Source organism: Harpia harpyja, chromosome 16 (assembly GCF_026419915.1).
Source record: "Harpia harpyja isolate bHarHar1 chromosome 16, bHarHar1 primary haplotype, whole genome shotgun sequence".
Lineage (NCBI taxonomy): Eukaryota > Metazoa > Chordata > Aves > Accipitriformes > Accipitridae > Harpia > Harpia harpyja.
In genome coordinates, this window is record NC_068955.1 from 31,493,691 (window position 1) to 31,508,092 (window position 14,402).

The 14,402-nt window shown below is 45.4% G+C and overlaps 1 protein-coding gene across 1 annotated transcript; it reads right to left on the reverse strand.

Moving 5' to 3' along the window:
• Positions 1–2,198: 2,198 nt before the first annotated feature.
• Positions 2,199–14,146, reverse strand: LOC128152960 (acyl-CoA (8-3)-desaturase-like). Its single transcript, XM_052811746.1, has 12 exons — positions 13,715–14,146; positions 11,098–11,208; positions 10,608–10,805; positions 9,721–9,822; positions 9,422–9,550; positions 7,873–7,933; positions 7,672–7,748; positions 6,425–6,522; positions 5,969–6,065; positions 5,255–5,334; positions 4,706–4,831; positions 2,199–3,930 (listed from the first exon to the last, which is right to left on the reverse strand). The coding sequence occupies exons 1-12, from the start codon at positions 13,907–13,909 to the stop codon at positions 3,879–3,881; spliced, it is 1,326 nt and encodes a 441-aa protein (XP_052667706.1). The 5' UTR covers positions 13,910–14,146; the 3' UTR covers positions 2,199–3,878.
• Between the last annotated feature and the right edge of the window lie 256 nt (positions 14,147–14,402).

Below are 14,402 nucleotides of genomic sequence, written 5' to 3' on the forward strand. Positions count from 1 at the left end.
GGCTTTGAACAATTACCGACAGCATAAGATTAATTACTTTCCCCTACCTCATGATCAGCTCCACTGGAGAGATCTTCAGAGAGAATGCATTTTTATGTTTATTAAATCTGTACTAGATATTTAGCATACCTTTCATTTCCTAGTGTTTAGAATGAACTAAAATAAAGACCCAAAAGCAAAAGGCCCCAGAAGCTACTCCTGCTTACGGGCAAAGGTTATTTTAATACAGTCTTACTTATTACAGAGGGCGAGATGGGGATATAATGGTTGGTTAGTGAGTTTTAGGAGTTCCATTCTCACATCAGCCAAAAGTTGCTTTGAGCTGTGCATTAATTTCATATTTACTTCCTTTAAGTGAACAGAAAAGTAGGAAAATAGCAAGACCGGAGCCTTTAAACACAGTGAGGATGGATGTCCTACTTCATTTCTGATGCCTGACTGCCATGCTGTGGCTATTTCACAATGTTCAGGTTCCACGTTTTAAGGCTGAACTGTTCAGGTTCCATGTTTTAAGCCAAAGGACTTCCACTACATGACAAATCTGGGGCTGGTGGTGGTGTTCCAAAAAGGTGTATCCCAATGCGTGTTCGGGGAACCTGAAAGGGGTTTTGGATTTGCATTTGAAAATTGTAGAATTTCAATATTAGGTGCCTCAGAGTAATGTCACTGTGGACTCTAAACAGCCCAGAGTAATCTCAGAAACGGAAGAAGTTGTGATACAGCTTACTTCTCCTCCTGAGCTGTCATACACCTGGAGAACTTCTACCAAACTCAACATATGCACATCTGCTTATGTTGATTCAGGGCCCCTTTCGGTCTTACCCTTTAGGACTGTGAATCAGTTCATCACGTTATTTTTCCTGGTTAGTCAGGCAATGGGTTTATTGTATTGTGGATGGTTCCTCCCTACTGTGGCAGAGAAAACACAACACGCGTCTCCAAGGCCTTAGGCACTAAGGTGGAACTTAGACACATTATTCTCTTCAAAACTGTTAACGCCTAGATCATCCTAGCCCTGGGGGTAGCTTAAATTTATCTGAATTTTCAAAATTAAACATCCAGATAATTAATGTTCTGACTCTCGGCATTCAGAAAAAAGCCACTTGCTGGGAAACACCAAGCACTTCAACATTGCTGAACACTTAACGGCCCACTTGACCCACAAGCAGCATTTCTCCTACTTACCTCGCTTGTCACAATCCATTCCAAAGCTTCATGAACTGAGTTGAAGTCTAGCTGTCTTCCTTCAAAATATGTTGCAGGTACTCGCACTTTTATGAAGTATCTCCGTGATTACAGCACTAGCATCCAGCAACCAGAGCAGCTTAGGCTCAGTTCCCTCTTTTGTCAGAGACGATTGAAAATTTGTCCTGACAAAAGAGGAATAGTACCTTCCTTGCCTGGTGAAACCATTCTACTTGCACGTGTGAATTAAAGGCTCACTGGGCCACAGAAAGAGAGCAGGAATGAACTTTGTTCTCGAACCTGGCAATTATGGCCAGAACATGAGATGGAAGCATTCTTGCTACCAGGACAGTCTGCCCAGTTTTATCCGATGGACAAAATTCTGAGTTGTGAAGCTTGAGTTAGGGAGATGGAATGCCTCTAGAGGATTTTTGAAGAATTCCTTGCCTTCAGTGTTTTATCTTGTCTAGCTTAGGCAGCTCCCCACTTGTCCAGCTTTCTCTGTACATATGAAGAGCCTAACCTGGGGGATTCCATTATGGAGCTGAGATGTTAAACAGCTCTCCTGACTAGCCTAACAAGACTTCTGTCCCTTTGTGGCTGAGGGTCAACACTCCAAGGTCAGAGGGAACTTTGGCAGTGCCACTGAAATTTCATCTGAGAGCTGACAGCCTGTTGAATCTAAGTCCTTACAGAGCAGCTCTTGATTTCATAAAACGTGTACCTTGCTACATATAAAGTAACGCAACTTCCAGAAGTCAGGGGTAGTTAATTTTTTCCTTTCCTCCTCATTCTGGAGGAAGAACTGGTGTGTGGTTTTGTTTTGGTAGGATTCATTTTGGTTTAATTGTTTATACTGCATACTTCACACAAGTGAAAAAGGACAGACCTGATTCCCTTCCTCCAAAATACAAATGCTGAGGTTTACGATGGTTCTCTGTGGACAAGCATTTGTTCCACATTTTAGAGAGTGCAGACTCTTATGCAGACATATTTTACTCTGGTGACAGCAATAGTTGGTAAGATAAGGAATTTTATTACTAGACTTTCCTCCACCAACAGTTCTAAATAATAAGAGGGAAAGAAAAGGAGCAGGAAAAATCAAGGTGAAAGAGTAACTAAGGCCCATTTCCTTTATGGTCTTTATCAACAGGTATCAATGATTCAATGATTATTTTATTACTTCCATTACAATTTTATTCTGTGCTTAACAACACTGTTGGCCTGGGCAGATGCATTTCTTCCACTCCATCACAAGCCATCCACCTTTTGAATGTTAATGAGAAAAAGCACCGTATCTTCCTCAAAAATCAACCCATCCCTCTGGAGACTAAGCCACCTGTCACTGAGGTAACAGGGTGATGGAGCCATCTTCATTAGTGATATGCCAGGTGCTATATCCTAGTTTGGCATCTGTAACGTTGGTGTAGTAAATGAAAAGACACCAGGAAATGCAGTAAAGCTAATTAATATTCCAATAAATCACACAGTACATGCCCTCTTGGGGTGTGTTTTGAAGGCACATCATCTACCAGAGAAAGACCAGCAATGCATTGGTTGACGTGTGCCTACAGGTACGCAGCCCGCTGACTTCTGCCGATTGAAAAGTTAAATGCATTTAAACAGTATCCCAACCCCTAACACTTTTACACCTTCATTAAATTTGGCTGCAGCTCAGACAGGAACACCTCCAGCTCCATGGGCCAGAAGTCATGAGTTTTCTCTGCTTAACAAATCATTCAAAAAAGAGTGAAGCTTCAGGTGACCACAGACCGATTACCCTTTTGCTTCCTTAGTCACCTTTGTAGGGATCCCGAGTATGGATGTGCCGTATTTCTGTCCCTTCTGACTTTCAGTGACAGGTTCAGTAACCCTCAGAAGTACGGCACTGTGGAAACCACTTTTAGAGACTCCATGGGAGGTTACCAATCGGCAAATCACCCAGAGGCTTTCACCACCGAAGAGATGTGGAGGGCAGCATTCCCACAGAATATGGCATGCCAAGCTCACATCTACGTGCCTGCGGAATAACCTCCACTTTCCTGTTTCTCTACCTCAGTTAGGGCTCTAATTAGATCTTTTTCCTCATGCTTATTCCTACAGAACTGCTGCCTGCACCTTCTCCACCACATCCACACAAGTTGGTTTGGGCTCTCAGACGTTCCCCGCTGCCCCTTGGTTTGGGCACTTCTATTGCCATTGTTAATTACACATAGGTATTTGAAAATACTGTACCTACGCAATTCCTTATTGCTTCCACATTTTAATAACTCCTGTGTTCTTTTGAGTTCATGCTGTCTCAACTTTCTTGCTACATTCATAATGAGAGCCACCTCACAAAAGCCTATGTTAGACAAGAGACTTCCCTCCTATATACTCAGCAAATGAAGTATCAGCAGACAGAAAAGAACCTTTTCCCAGTCCCAAAGCTGCCTCCAGGTTGGTGGAACATAACCTCCTCCATTCAGCTTTTCCACATAACTCAGCACCAAAGAGGAATGAAAGAAGCACAAGAAGAATTAAGAACACATCTTTTAAACAATCATATTAATCACATTCATCAATGGAAAAAAGCTGAGCCACCTCCCCACCTCTGGCTTAGCCAGCTCTCTCTCCTCTGTGCAGTATCTTCATGGTGACCACCACAGGAGGCAACGAAGGTGGGGAATTCCTCTGTAAGGATCTACTGCTGCTTATTTATGTAGATAGGCATCCAGCCAGAGCTCCCCTGAATCTTTCAAAGAGCTGCCAAGAGAGAACCGCAGTTCCTTAGAAACAAGGTAATGAAATACAGCGTCCAGGGAACAGACCATTGTGAGAATTCCTGTCTAGAGATTAAGCAAAGGAGATCACAGAATGGTTTGGGTTGGACAGGACCTTTAAAGGTCATCTAGTGCAACCCTCCCGCAATGAGCAGGGACATCTTCAACTAGATCAGGTTGCTCAGAGATCTTCAGAGGCAAGGCAAGGTAGACTAGAGCTCCTTGGAAACATGAAGAACCACCAAACCACTGTGGCTACATCAAAGAAAGACTGGAATGTTAAAGGAAACAACTTAATTAGAATGAAAACAAAAGGAGCAAGCATGGCAGAAGACAGCCACACGACTTTTCAATGAAATAAGAAATATCTGGGGGGCAAGGAGGGGAGGAAAGGAAGAAAAAAGAAAGAATGAATGACGGTTCAAATACATCTTTATGAAAACACCTCTTTCCCTGGAGCATATTTGGAGACAGAGGTGCCAGACCTCGCATCCTACTGACCTCTGTCTCGTCAGAGCTGAAGAAAAGGAGCTCTCCATTAGGTTGTTCCTACTGGCACCTTCCGTCTGCTGCTACTGAAACCAGCGCCACGGCTGAAGTTTTCCAATCCCCTTCATAGTCATCTATACTATCTACAGCTATTCACAGAACTTCTGTGATCCACGCTGGCTGCCCCTCCCCTTCCCACATCCCTCGCCTGTTCACTCCGTAATATTGAAAAACCTTTCACTTAGGGAATGCGGCGGGTTGATACATACTGCACTATGTCCGCAAAGGCGGTGAGCAATGGCTTGCACTGGTACTCAATACCATGTTTGGCACACAGGGACTTCACCAAAGGGGCCACCTTCCAGTAGTTGTGTCGAGGCATTGTCGGAAAAAGGCTGTGGGAAAAGAATGTGGTGATTCAATGGCATCCATCATGACCCCACAGAATTTCTGCCCCTCTTCTGTGCCTAAGCTTGGGAGTGCCTCAACCTCCCCTTGTGCCCATAGCCATTAGAGCTCTGTAGCGGTCCCTCTCGTGTCACTTTTAGTCAGTATCTGTAAAACCAGGAGGCTGGCAATTCTCATTCCTGTGCCATGCTACTCATATCTGAAGTGGTGTTGGTGCTTCCCAGTGCTCCAAAAAAGTTTCTTGGAGTTCCCATTCCATCCCCATGTAAAGAACACAAAATTTACCCACATTATCTTTTGTTCTTGTATTAGCTGATAGAGAGACAGGGACCTTGTAGGCTCTTCAGACCTAGTGTAACTAGCACACTCCTCGAAATTCCCTCACATCCCCAACCCATGCTTCAACTCACTGGTGCTCGATTTGGAAGTTCAGATGTCCACTAAACCAGTCATTGAATAAGGACTGATGAACATTACAGGTTGCCTGGAGCTGAATAAAAAAAGCAAAAACCAGTAACATTTAAGTTTTGGCTTTAGGAATGCCTCTTCTCTTACATGTGCCAAACACAACAGTAAGCAGGTACAAGTTCCTCATCATCTCATGCCTTCTGGCTGAATACAGCAGCTCCAAGAGCTATCTCCAACCAACACGAGATGGCCATGCTGAGATATACGATTCTTAGGGGCATAATTTAGGAAAACAGACTTGACTTCCCCAGTGAGATAAGCCATAACAACTATGACTTTCACCTCCCTCACTTAAAAAACTGTGTAATGGCTTCAGAACTAAAATAAGACAGAGCACACAAGAGAGATGTGCATCCTTCATGCACAGAAAGCTCTCTATCTGAAGAGCATTTACAATGCTCTAATTATTAGATGCAGATGATCTGCATCTCTAATTATTTTCATTGAGGCATCTGTGCTCAGCATTTGAAGCCTTCATGCCACTTCGGCACCTTCTTTCTTCGCACTAATCTCTCGCTTCACACAGTGAGGACAAGCTGCTTATGTTTTACTCTCTCGGTTCCCATCACTTCTGCGATCAGCTCTCTTGGGCATTATGTACCCAGAACTGTAACTTCTCACCTCAAAGTCACAGGTCTCCGGGAAGAAGGTCTTACCTGGGTAGAGAACCAGTCCACATTCTTATCATAATCAATGTGCATCGGGATGTGATTCATTTGTGTAATCCAGACAAACCAGTTACTTTCTATAAACCTGTGCATACAAACACACACAAAACCATTACTGGTCTCACACCTATGCCGTAACAAGTCAGTACAAAACACTCGTACGCATACAAGCTAGTCGTTGCTTGATAAAACGAACACCAGGAACCCCAAACATCTGGTCAGCAGACCAGACCTACACACACCTTCTACCTTCTACACAGACACTTTCTACCTTCTAAAGACACATGCCTGACCAACAACAACCTCTGTCTGGCCGAAAGGCATAAAGAGACAGAAGAATAGGGAGCCGATAAGAAAGATAACCAGGAGGCTGAAGAAAAGCTGACACGAAGGATCGATAGGAACTGCGTAAAGAAAATGCAGGAATTATAAGTTGAATGATACCTGACTAACAGATGAAGCCCCAGGATACCCTTCACCCCCAGTAAGGGCAAGTAGGTGAGAAAGAATCGGATGTAGAAGGTCATCATCCAGGCCAGGTCCTGTAGTATAGGGAACAGATAAAACTTCATTAACAGGAAAAATTACTGGCTTCTGAATTTACCATCCACTCTATGTGGCATTCCCTTTAAAACCTCCCACAATATCTTCTACTGATAGATTTTTCCTCCCCAGCCCCATCACAAAGCAATCTGACACACAGCCACTCCCCAGCCATTCCTGTGCTCCGGAGCCTGGCACAGGGCTTATGAGTCTTATGAACCCAGCACAGGGCAAACACTAGAGAGGACACGCTCTAAAGCATCTTGCTTTCCTCTGGATCTAAAGAGGAAGAAAGAAGTAAGAAAAGCCAATTAAAAGAATAAAGAGCTCTGGTTTACCTCCATGTCATCCTTTTTTGTTCCTCTTCACATTTCTTGCAAACTCTGATTTCCCTCATGTTCATTTTCTCCTGACTGTCCCATCCCCCAGGCAAGAATAAACCAGCCAAGACGCCTTGTCTCTAACCCCTACATCTCAGAGAAGAGCCATCTTTTTTCTATATTTTTTCTAAAGTCTCTAAACGCCATGTTATTTCTCAAGGTCCTAGATCTTCCCCTAATAAACTACCTTCCTAACGACTCTGAAAGTCTACTACACATTCCTTTATTCCACTTCACACTGAACTGTGAGGATTCAGTTTTAGGCTACCTGAAAGCTACTTGATTTTTATATATCATTTTGCAAAATGGAGGCGCACTGAATCCTCCTCCGACCCTTCCTGATTTCTGCTACTTTTCCCCTTTTTCTGTGCCCGTCAGTTTTTATTGTATTGGTTTGGGAAAACAAAAAAGAGTGGTCAGAGTGACCGCTTCTACCTTAAACTAGACTCTCATGCTACGTGAAGGACAAGTTCTGTATGAACATCAACTTTGCAGAAGAAGGGATGCTTCCAGACACTCACACCCCCCGGCCCGAGCCAGAACATCAGAGAACATCTTTTGTTACCCAACTGTGAATGATCTTTCACAGAGGAGAAGGGCTCTGTGGAAGGTACCCTCTCTCCCCCAGCAAACATTATTGCTCAGATTGTATACCCACACCCCTTGCCACAGAGATAGATGGCTCAGAGTTCCTCCCAGTAATTTCTTCGCAGAAACGTATCTGTAAAACAAGGAGAAGTCACCATTGGCAATGTGGAGCCGACTTACCACCCACTGTTTCCGCTGTACCACAAAGTAGAATATGTACCACTGGAAGTAAAGAGGCACCAGAGCTGGAGGACCAACTAGATTGGGGAAACAGATTGCAGAGACATTAACTGTGCCCTTTCATCCCAGGCAGATGGACTGGAAAAGGAAGGGGTTGAGTGAATGCTGTTCATAGAACTGCAAAAGGGTAGGGTTACTCACTGAAGAAGAAGTACTTGTGCTGGTGATTATAAGGCATGAATTTCTTCTTTTGTACACCAAGCTGTTAAAATAAGCAAATTACTCAGGCCGTGAAGACAGCTAAAGACATCTGTACATACAGTCCAACATATGCTTTGGAAAAAATGCATACTTAGATACCTCCTAACCTTTGAAAGAGATGCCCTATCAAACCATGCCAGCATCCACATGCCATTGGCTTCATCATCCCCTGGAACTTCAGTCTGTGACTGCTATGGGAAGTCTTCATCCCTGCCTTGGATGCAGAAGAGGCTGGGTATTCCCTTGCACCACAGACAGTGACGTGCTCTGGAAGCTCTTTCCCTACAGAGGGCACAGTTGCCTAACAACACTTAAACCGAAAACCACATGAGGCGCTGAGAACAGTTTGCTGCCAATATAGAGCTTCAGAAAAAAAGAAAAACCTATGATACTATCAGTAAAGATCACAGCACGTAGAACTCCCACCTACTTGCGATTAGTCTCCAAAGCAGAGAAATGAGCATCTAGACATTAAACTGTGTGCACAGGAACAGGGCTGAATAGGTTATCCTCCCTCTGAGCCTGCTAATTTTTCACTGTATAAACATAACAGAACATGTCACTGACTTCCTTGAGGAACTCCATTATAACCCTGTATATGTCCAAACTAATTCCAAACAGCAGCCCTCCCTTAATTTCAATGCAAATTGGAACATTTAAGCCAGGTGACACTATGAATTTATGTAACTATTTTTTTTAAGGACCAGCAAATGCTAAAGCCATTCAATTAACCTCAGAGTTGTACCAGAAATAGAGTTGGACTCCAGATGGGACCCAGTCTGACACCCACTGTCAGACTGAGACCACTGAACTATCTTCTTTCATCAGTAATTGTAAACGTTCCAGAGTCCTTGCTTGTCATCCACTACTTCGTTTCCCCAAATGCTACAATTAGTCCAAGCTGATCTTGGTAAAGAGAACAACTGGCAATCTTATCTTCATACAACTGCAAGTCTCTCATCAGAGAAATACAAACTTGTAATCATGACAAATATTTCATTCTTATTTTAAAACACAGCCAAAATAACTTCTATTGAAATTTTAAGAATATAAAAATCTCAGAAATATTGAAGTATTACTAAGGAATATTAGGGACAAGTGAAAGGCAAAAATAGCGCTATATAAAATAGCAGGTCAACTCAAATAATTTTCTGGGTGTACTTCTCATTTTACAGAAGCAGTTTGGGTGGTTTTTTTAAAACCTTCAGAGTAAATTTGGAAAACTTCAACCCAGAGCAAGATTGTATTAGGGCAAAAACCATAAAAAAACCATTTGCAACATTAAGTATATGGAAGCTAGTGATGCATCAGGATCTTATTTCTTCTTGTTTTTCAAAGGCTATTAATGCCAAGCTGCACCTTTTCCAAATTTCCAAAATACTGAGACAGCTCATTGACCAAACCAACTGGTCACTAGTCTCCAAGCTCCCTGAAGCTTTCCAAATTTGAATCCTAATGCTGTAACCTCCCAGCCTTCATCAGGTCTCACCTCTACAGAGAGTGTTCTTCCCAAAGCAAAAAATGAGGGGTGCATGTTAACGTCAGGGTCCTTTTGGAAGCAGTTGGGTTTAGCGTGGTGTTGGAAGTGGAGGTGATTCCACCAGCTGGCTGGTGCTCCCTGCAGGAAGGGATGAGAAGAGAGCGCTGTAAAGAAGTTGTACCTTCTGCCCTTCGTCCTCCCTCCCCAGTAGTTCCTTGCATTTGCTTTCTTCTTATACTGAGATTGGTTTTGACTGCAGAGCTTCCCAGGCAAGGCTCTAGCAGTCCCTCTCAGCACTAAATGCCCACCTTCAGATGGCCGATCACAAACTTGTGCACCCAGTGGTTCCATCTGGACTTGCTAAAGACTGAAAGGTGTCCAAAATCATGCTGGAGCCAGCCAGCCTGGGTCTGGAATTAAAAAAAAACAAACAGTGCTGCTGGGGAAAAAGAAGAGTCAAGAGGCTCTGCGTCGGAAAAGGGCTTTCTTTTCTCCCGCTCCCACGCTCCTCACAACGTAACCCTGGATAGCAAGAGCATTTCCACTACTAAAACCCAGTCCAAACACTTCTGTTTTACTGTATACTGCAGTCCAGACTTTGCCTAATGACTTTTAGTCCCAGGTAGTTGTTTTCATGAGGAAGGAAAAAATCGGGGCGGGGGGGGAAGTCATGGAGCTCAGAAACAGCATTTATTCTCTTACAAAACTGCACTGAAATCAGCAACAAAGTCTCCTTTAAGGAGCAGCTTGCTGCTGCCTCCTCCGAGTACTTGTAATTCCAAGGGGATCAGCTGGCCACAGGAGAAATAGCTGGGGCTTTGAAAGCTGCTCTGCCCTCTCCTCTAACTCGCTGCAAGTTCCCATGGGAACACGGTGGCTTGGCCCCTGCACAGTGCCTTGGAGTTCTGGCACAAGGGACCTCAGAAGCGTAGCATGGCTTTCATTGTATGAAGAAGGCTGGGAATAAGGAGGGCTTTGAGGAACTACAGGAAGGAAAAAGCAGGGCAAAGCCTGCTCTACCGAAGCAGCGTGTTGTGGCACTGTAATTTTGCCCCTTCGGTGGGACCCAGGGAGAAGCGGGAATTTGGGAAGTCCACGAAGACAAGATTTCTCCCGTGCTCATGGCAATGAGCACCTAAGTCTCAAAGGGTTGGCTTTTGGTGTTTCTGGGGCTTCTTTTCGCCTAGCTGCTTACCTGGACAGTGCCTAGAAGCACTGCAGAGAAGAGGAAAGGCACTGTGGATGCTCCAAAATACCAGATGGTGAGCCAGGCTGCAACATCCAACACCAAGATGTGACAGAGATACAGGATGAAAAAGGTGCGGTTGGGGTTGAGAAGCCCCATCTTCTCGACGGTTGCACGGAGTTCACGGAAATCTTCTACCAGCTTTTTCTGTGGGGAGACCCAAGAGTATCTGCTGGTCTGAAAATGCCTCAGGAACCCAAAGGGGAACTCAGTGTCCCCTCTCAAGTTGCTACTGTGGCAATGGGAAAAAGCTGAGGGTCACCTGGAGGCAAACCTTCCCTAAGACTACTAATAACGACATGAAGTCAAGGGGAAGCTTCAGACCAACACAGAGATTCCAGGAGATACTATCATTTTATGTACAGGGAATTCTGGCTGCCAGTAAGAGGAGCTGAATAGCACAATTTCAACCCGAATACCGAGTTTTTAAGATACTTACATTCTTGCTGGGCTCAAAGCTGGGTTGATCTGGTGCCAGTTCCCCAATCAAGAGTGGGCGCATGTACTTTCTTACTAGTGTCTTGTCAAGATGAAATGCTATGAAAGGATCCTGAAATACAGATATAGGAACAGGATGAAGAAAAAACGATTGTTCAGGTGGCAGCAAAAGAAATGTATTTCATGATATCCTGGACTCAGCAGAAAGCAACCCTACTAATGGAGCTGGCTGAACCAGATTTTACTGCCACAAATCTTACTGCTTTCTTCACACCACAAATGATCATCTGAAGCTGAATTCTCTGTATTGTTTCCTATCTGGATGCTGTTAAGTGCAGGTCACCAAGAAATATGGGCTCACTCCCCTCTTACTTCTGAATCTGAAAATTTCATACCCCGTTGAACCTCAAGATATATCATCTCAACCACATATTCCTCTGTCTCTATTTTGTCTTTACCTTCCATCTTATTTTTCCTCAGGTCCCATATCCTGAAATGAAAGTCTGACTGGGAAGGAGGGCAAGATATTAGCACAAAAACTGAATCAGCTAGCTGAACTGGGAAAAATAATGGGATAAGCAGGACACAGACAGCTGATGGCAGCTTCTGGGGACCCACACCAATCTCTCAAAAGCCCCACGTTGTTCCAAATGTGCTTCCTTGGCAATCCCCAATGCCCACCCAGTCACATCTTCCTAGAATAGTTTTGTTTTCTTGCTACCAGCCTCCTGTTCCCCATGTGGTTCCCCTCCATGTTTCTGAAGAGTCCCATGAAAAAAGCCTTTTTTCATCCTTACCATTCCAAAGATCCCTGTTAGGGAAATCGGTTACTTTTCTCATTTAAATGTAATGTCTATCTCCATGGTAACCAGCCAGCAAGGTGAAAAAATCACTAGTGATTGTTACCACTATAGATTCTACCACTATATTTAGATTACAAATCCCCTGAGCACACACAGCAGTTTTGACATCTACTTCCTACTGAAGATCTCCCATTTATCTCCTTTTGCATATTTCTCTCTCCATGTCCACATCAGCGTATATTTTCCAATCTCCCTCAGCCTAAGGCTGCTTTTTCGTTTCTGAGACAATATTTGCCCACTGCACGTCAGTTTGGAAGCTTCCTGCACCATGAACTGTTCAGCACTATAATTACTAGCTCATCATTGCATGCTTTCAAAATAAATTGTCCTTTTAAAAGATGTCTAGTCAAGAAAGGGGTTAAAAAAACAGCTGATGTTGCCAGCTCTGGGTCAGCCCTGTTGTACTACAGATGTAGCATCCCTTATGGAGTACTCTCTGCTCAGGCTTATGTGAATAAAAGAGGGAAAGAGAAGAGGAGAATGTACATTTGCATTTTCTCATTGGAAGAGGGAAAAAAAATGGGGAGGAGTATCTGGGCAGATCAGAGTAGGATGGTACCACACGTTTAGACCAATCCTTTCCACAGAGGCTGTAAAACCTGGCAGTGCAATCCTAATGGGAGGTTAAAGGACCGCTGATTCCAACTTCTAGAAAGCAGAACACTCCAGTGGCATTCAGCAAACTAGAAATGTTCTTTCCTGACCTTTCCCTTTTTTTTTTCCTGTTTTTGAGGAGCCTGATTCTTTTCATTTCCAGGACAAAACTATTAAAAAAATTTGAATTTACTTGGCTCGGGTTCCTGAGCGGTCAGCAGTTCAATTGCACCCAGCAGTGACACAGACAACGCCTAAAGAATGCAGCTGGCTGCAATCTGACCATCTAACCGTGTTCAGCTCTACGTGCTGCCCGCTCTGACTGACTCGTTTCTGATCGCGCAACAGCAACGGGGCTTCAAAAATGCACGTGCGCATCCTGACCTCATGAAGTACGTGCAAATTCATGTATAATTTAAAGCTGAAGATAATATGCATACGATGAAGTGAAGGAAAGCACTAGATCTCAAGGTTCATTCTTTCTGCTCAGGGACAAAACTGGGCTGAAACATGGTCCATCGAAAACACTTCTGAGGGTAGCTTCAACATCCACACCTGCCCTTGGGTCTAAATACTTCCTTTTGGAGAAACGCATTTTCTTTCGTGAAAGACATGACCAGGCGAAGGAAGGAAATAACACGGACAAAATTACCCCACACCTGCGCTGCCAATTCGAACAACGTTGACTCCGCTTTGCGATGGTCACTGGCACTCAGACACGGGTGGTTGTTTTTTTTTTTTAAAGGACTGAAATACGACTTTCAGTACTATTTTACACCAGCGCCATCTCCTGCAAACACCGGCCTGGGTTTTTAAAGTTAAAGGAGGCTGAAGGCATTCGTGTACTTGCAAAAAAAAAAAATAAATAAGTCTAGCCCCGCACACCCCGGTGTCCCTATGAATACCTCGGGCGTTTCTCTTCAGATCTGGCCTGTGGCTAGACGTGAATCAAACCCGGGGAGTTCTTATTTACAGCATTTGTGCAAAAAACCGACTGGGTTCCCCCCCAGATTTATGCCCCGTTGCGGACACCCATTTTTGGTAGCATTCGTTATTATTTTTGTTGTATTGCCCACGCCCCGAGCATCCCTCTTCCAGCCCTCCCCGGGATGCCCAGAAAGAGCCGGGGACGGACCCCCCGCGCCCCCCGCCGCCCCTCACCGTGGCGTCCTGCCCGGCGTAGTGGCTGATGACCCGGGCCCCTCCCGGGTGCCTCCGGTAGAAGCGACTGATGTCGTACACCTTCCTCTCGATCACCAACCACCGCTCCTGCGGCGGCGGACCCCCCCCGTTCCGCCGCCCGATCTCCTCCCAGGTAAAGAACCGAAGCCCCCGGCCGGGCTCCGAGTCCTCCATGGTTCGGTTCGGCTCCGTTCGGTGGGGCTCGGCTCCGTTCGGCTGGGCTCGGCTCGGCTCGGCTGAGCTCGGCTCCGTTCGTTTGGGTTTGGCTCGGCTCGCTTTCGGTTCGGTTCGGTTAGACTCGGCTCGGCTCGGCTCCCCTCGGTTGGGCTCGGCTCGCTTCGGTTCGATTCGGCTCGCTTCGGCTCGACTCGGCGCCGGCCGAACCCTCCCCGCCGGCACCGAGTCCCCCCTCCTCGCTCCCTCCCAACCTCCTCTTGTAAACGGGACCGCTGGCCCGCCTCCCGTTGGCTCCCCGAGCCCTCAAGCCCCGCCTCCCCTCGATTCCCCCAAGCCCATTGGGTCCCGCTCGCCTTGCGCCCGCCCCTTTGGGGGAACGCGCGGTGGCCGGGCGGGGAGCGCGGGTGGCCCCGCCGCGCTCCGAGGCTGCGGCGCCCGGGGATGCAGCCGGCGTTGCTGCGGGATTTGGTGATGGAAATCACGGAAAAGG

Coding starts and splice junctions, on each gene's coding strand:
- LOC128152960 (XM_052811746.1), bottom strand. CDS start 13,909: ATGGAGGACTCGGAGCCCGGCCGGGGGCTTCGGTTCTTTACCTGGGAG. Junction 7,934..9,421: donor GAAGAACACTCTCTGTAGAG/GTGAGACCTGAT, acceptor TTATTTTAACAG/CTTGGTGTACAAAAGAAGAA. Junction 6,523..7,671: donor TACAGCGGAAACAGTGGGTG/GTAAGTCGGCTC, acceptor CCTATACTACAG/GACCTGGCCTGGATGATGAC.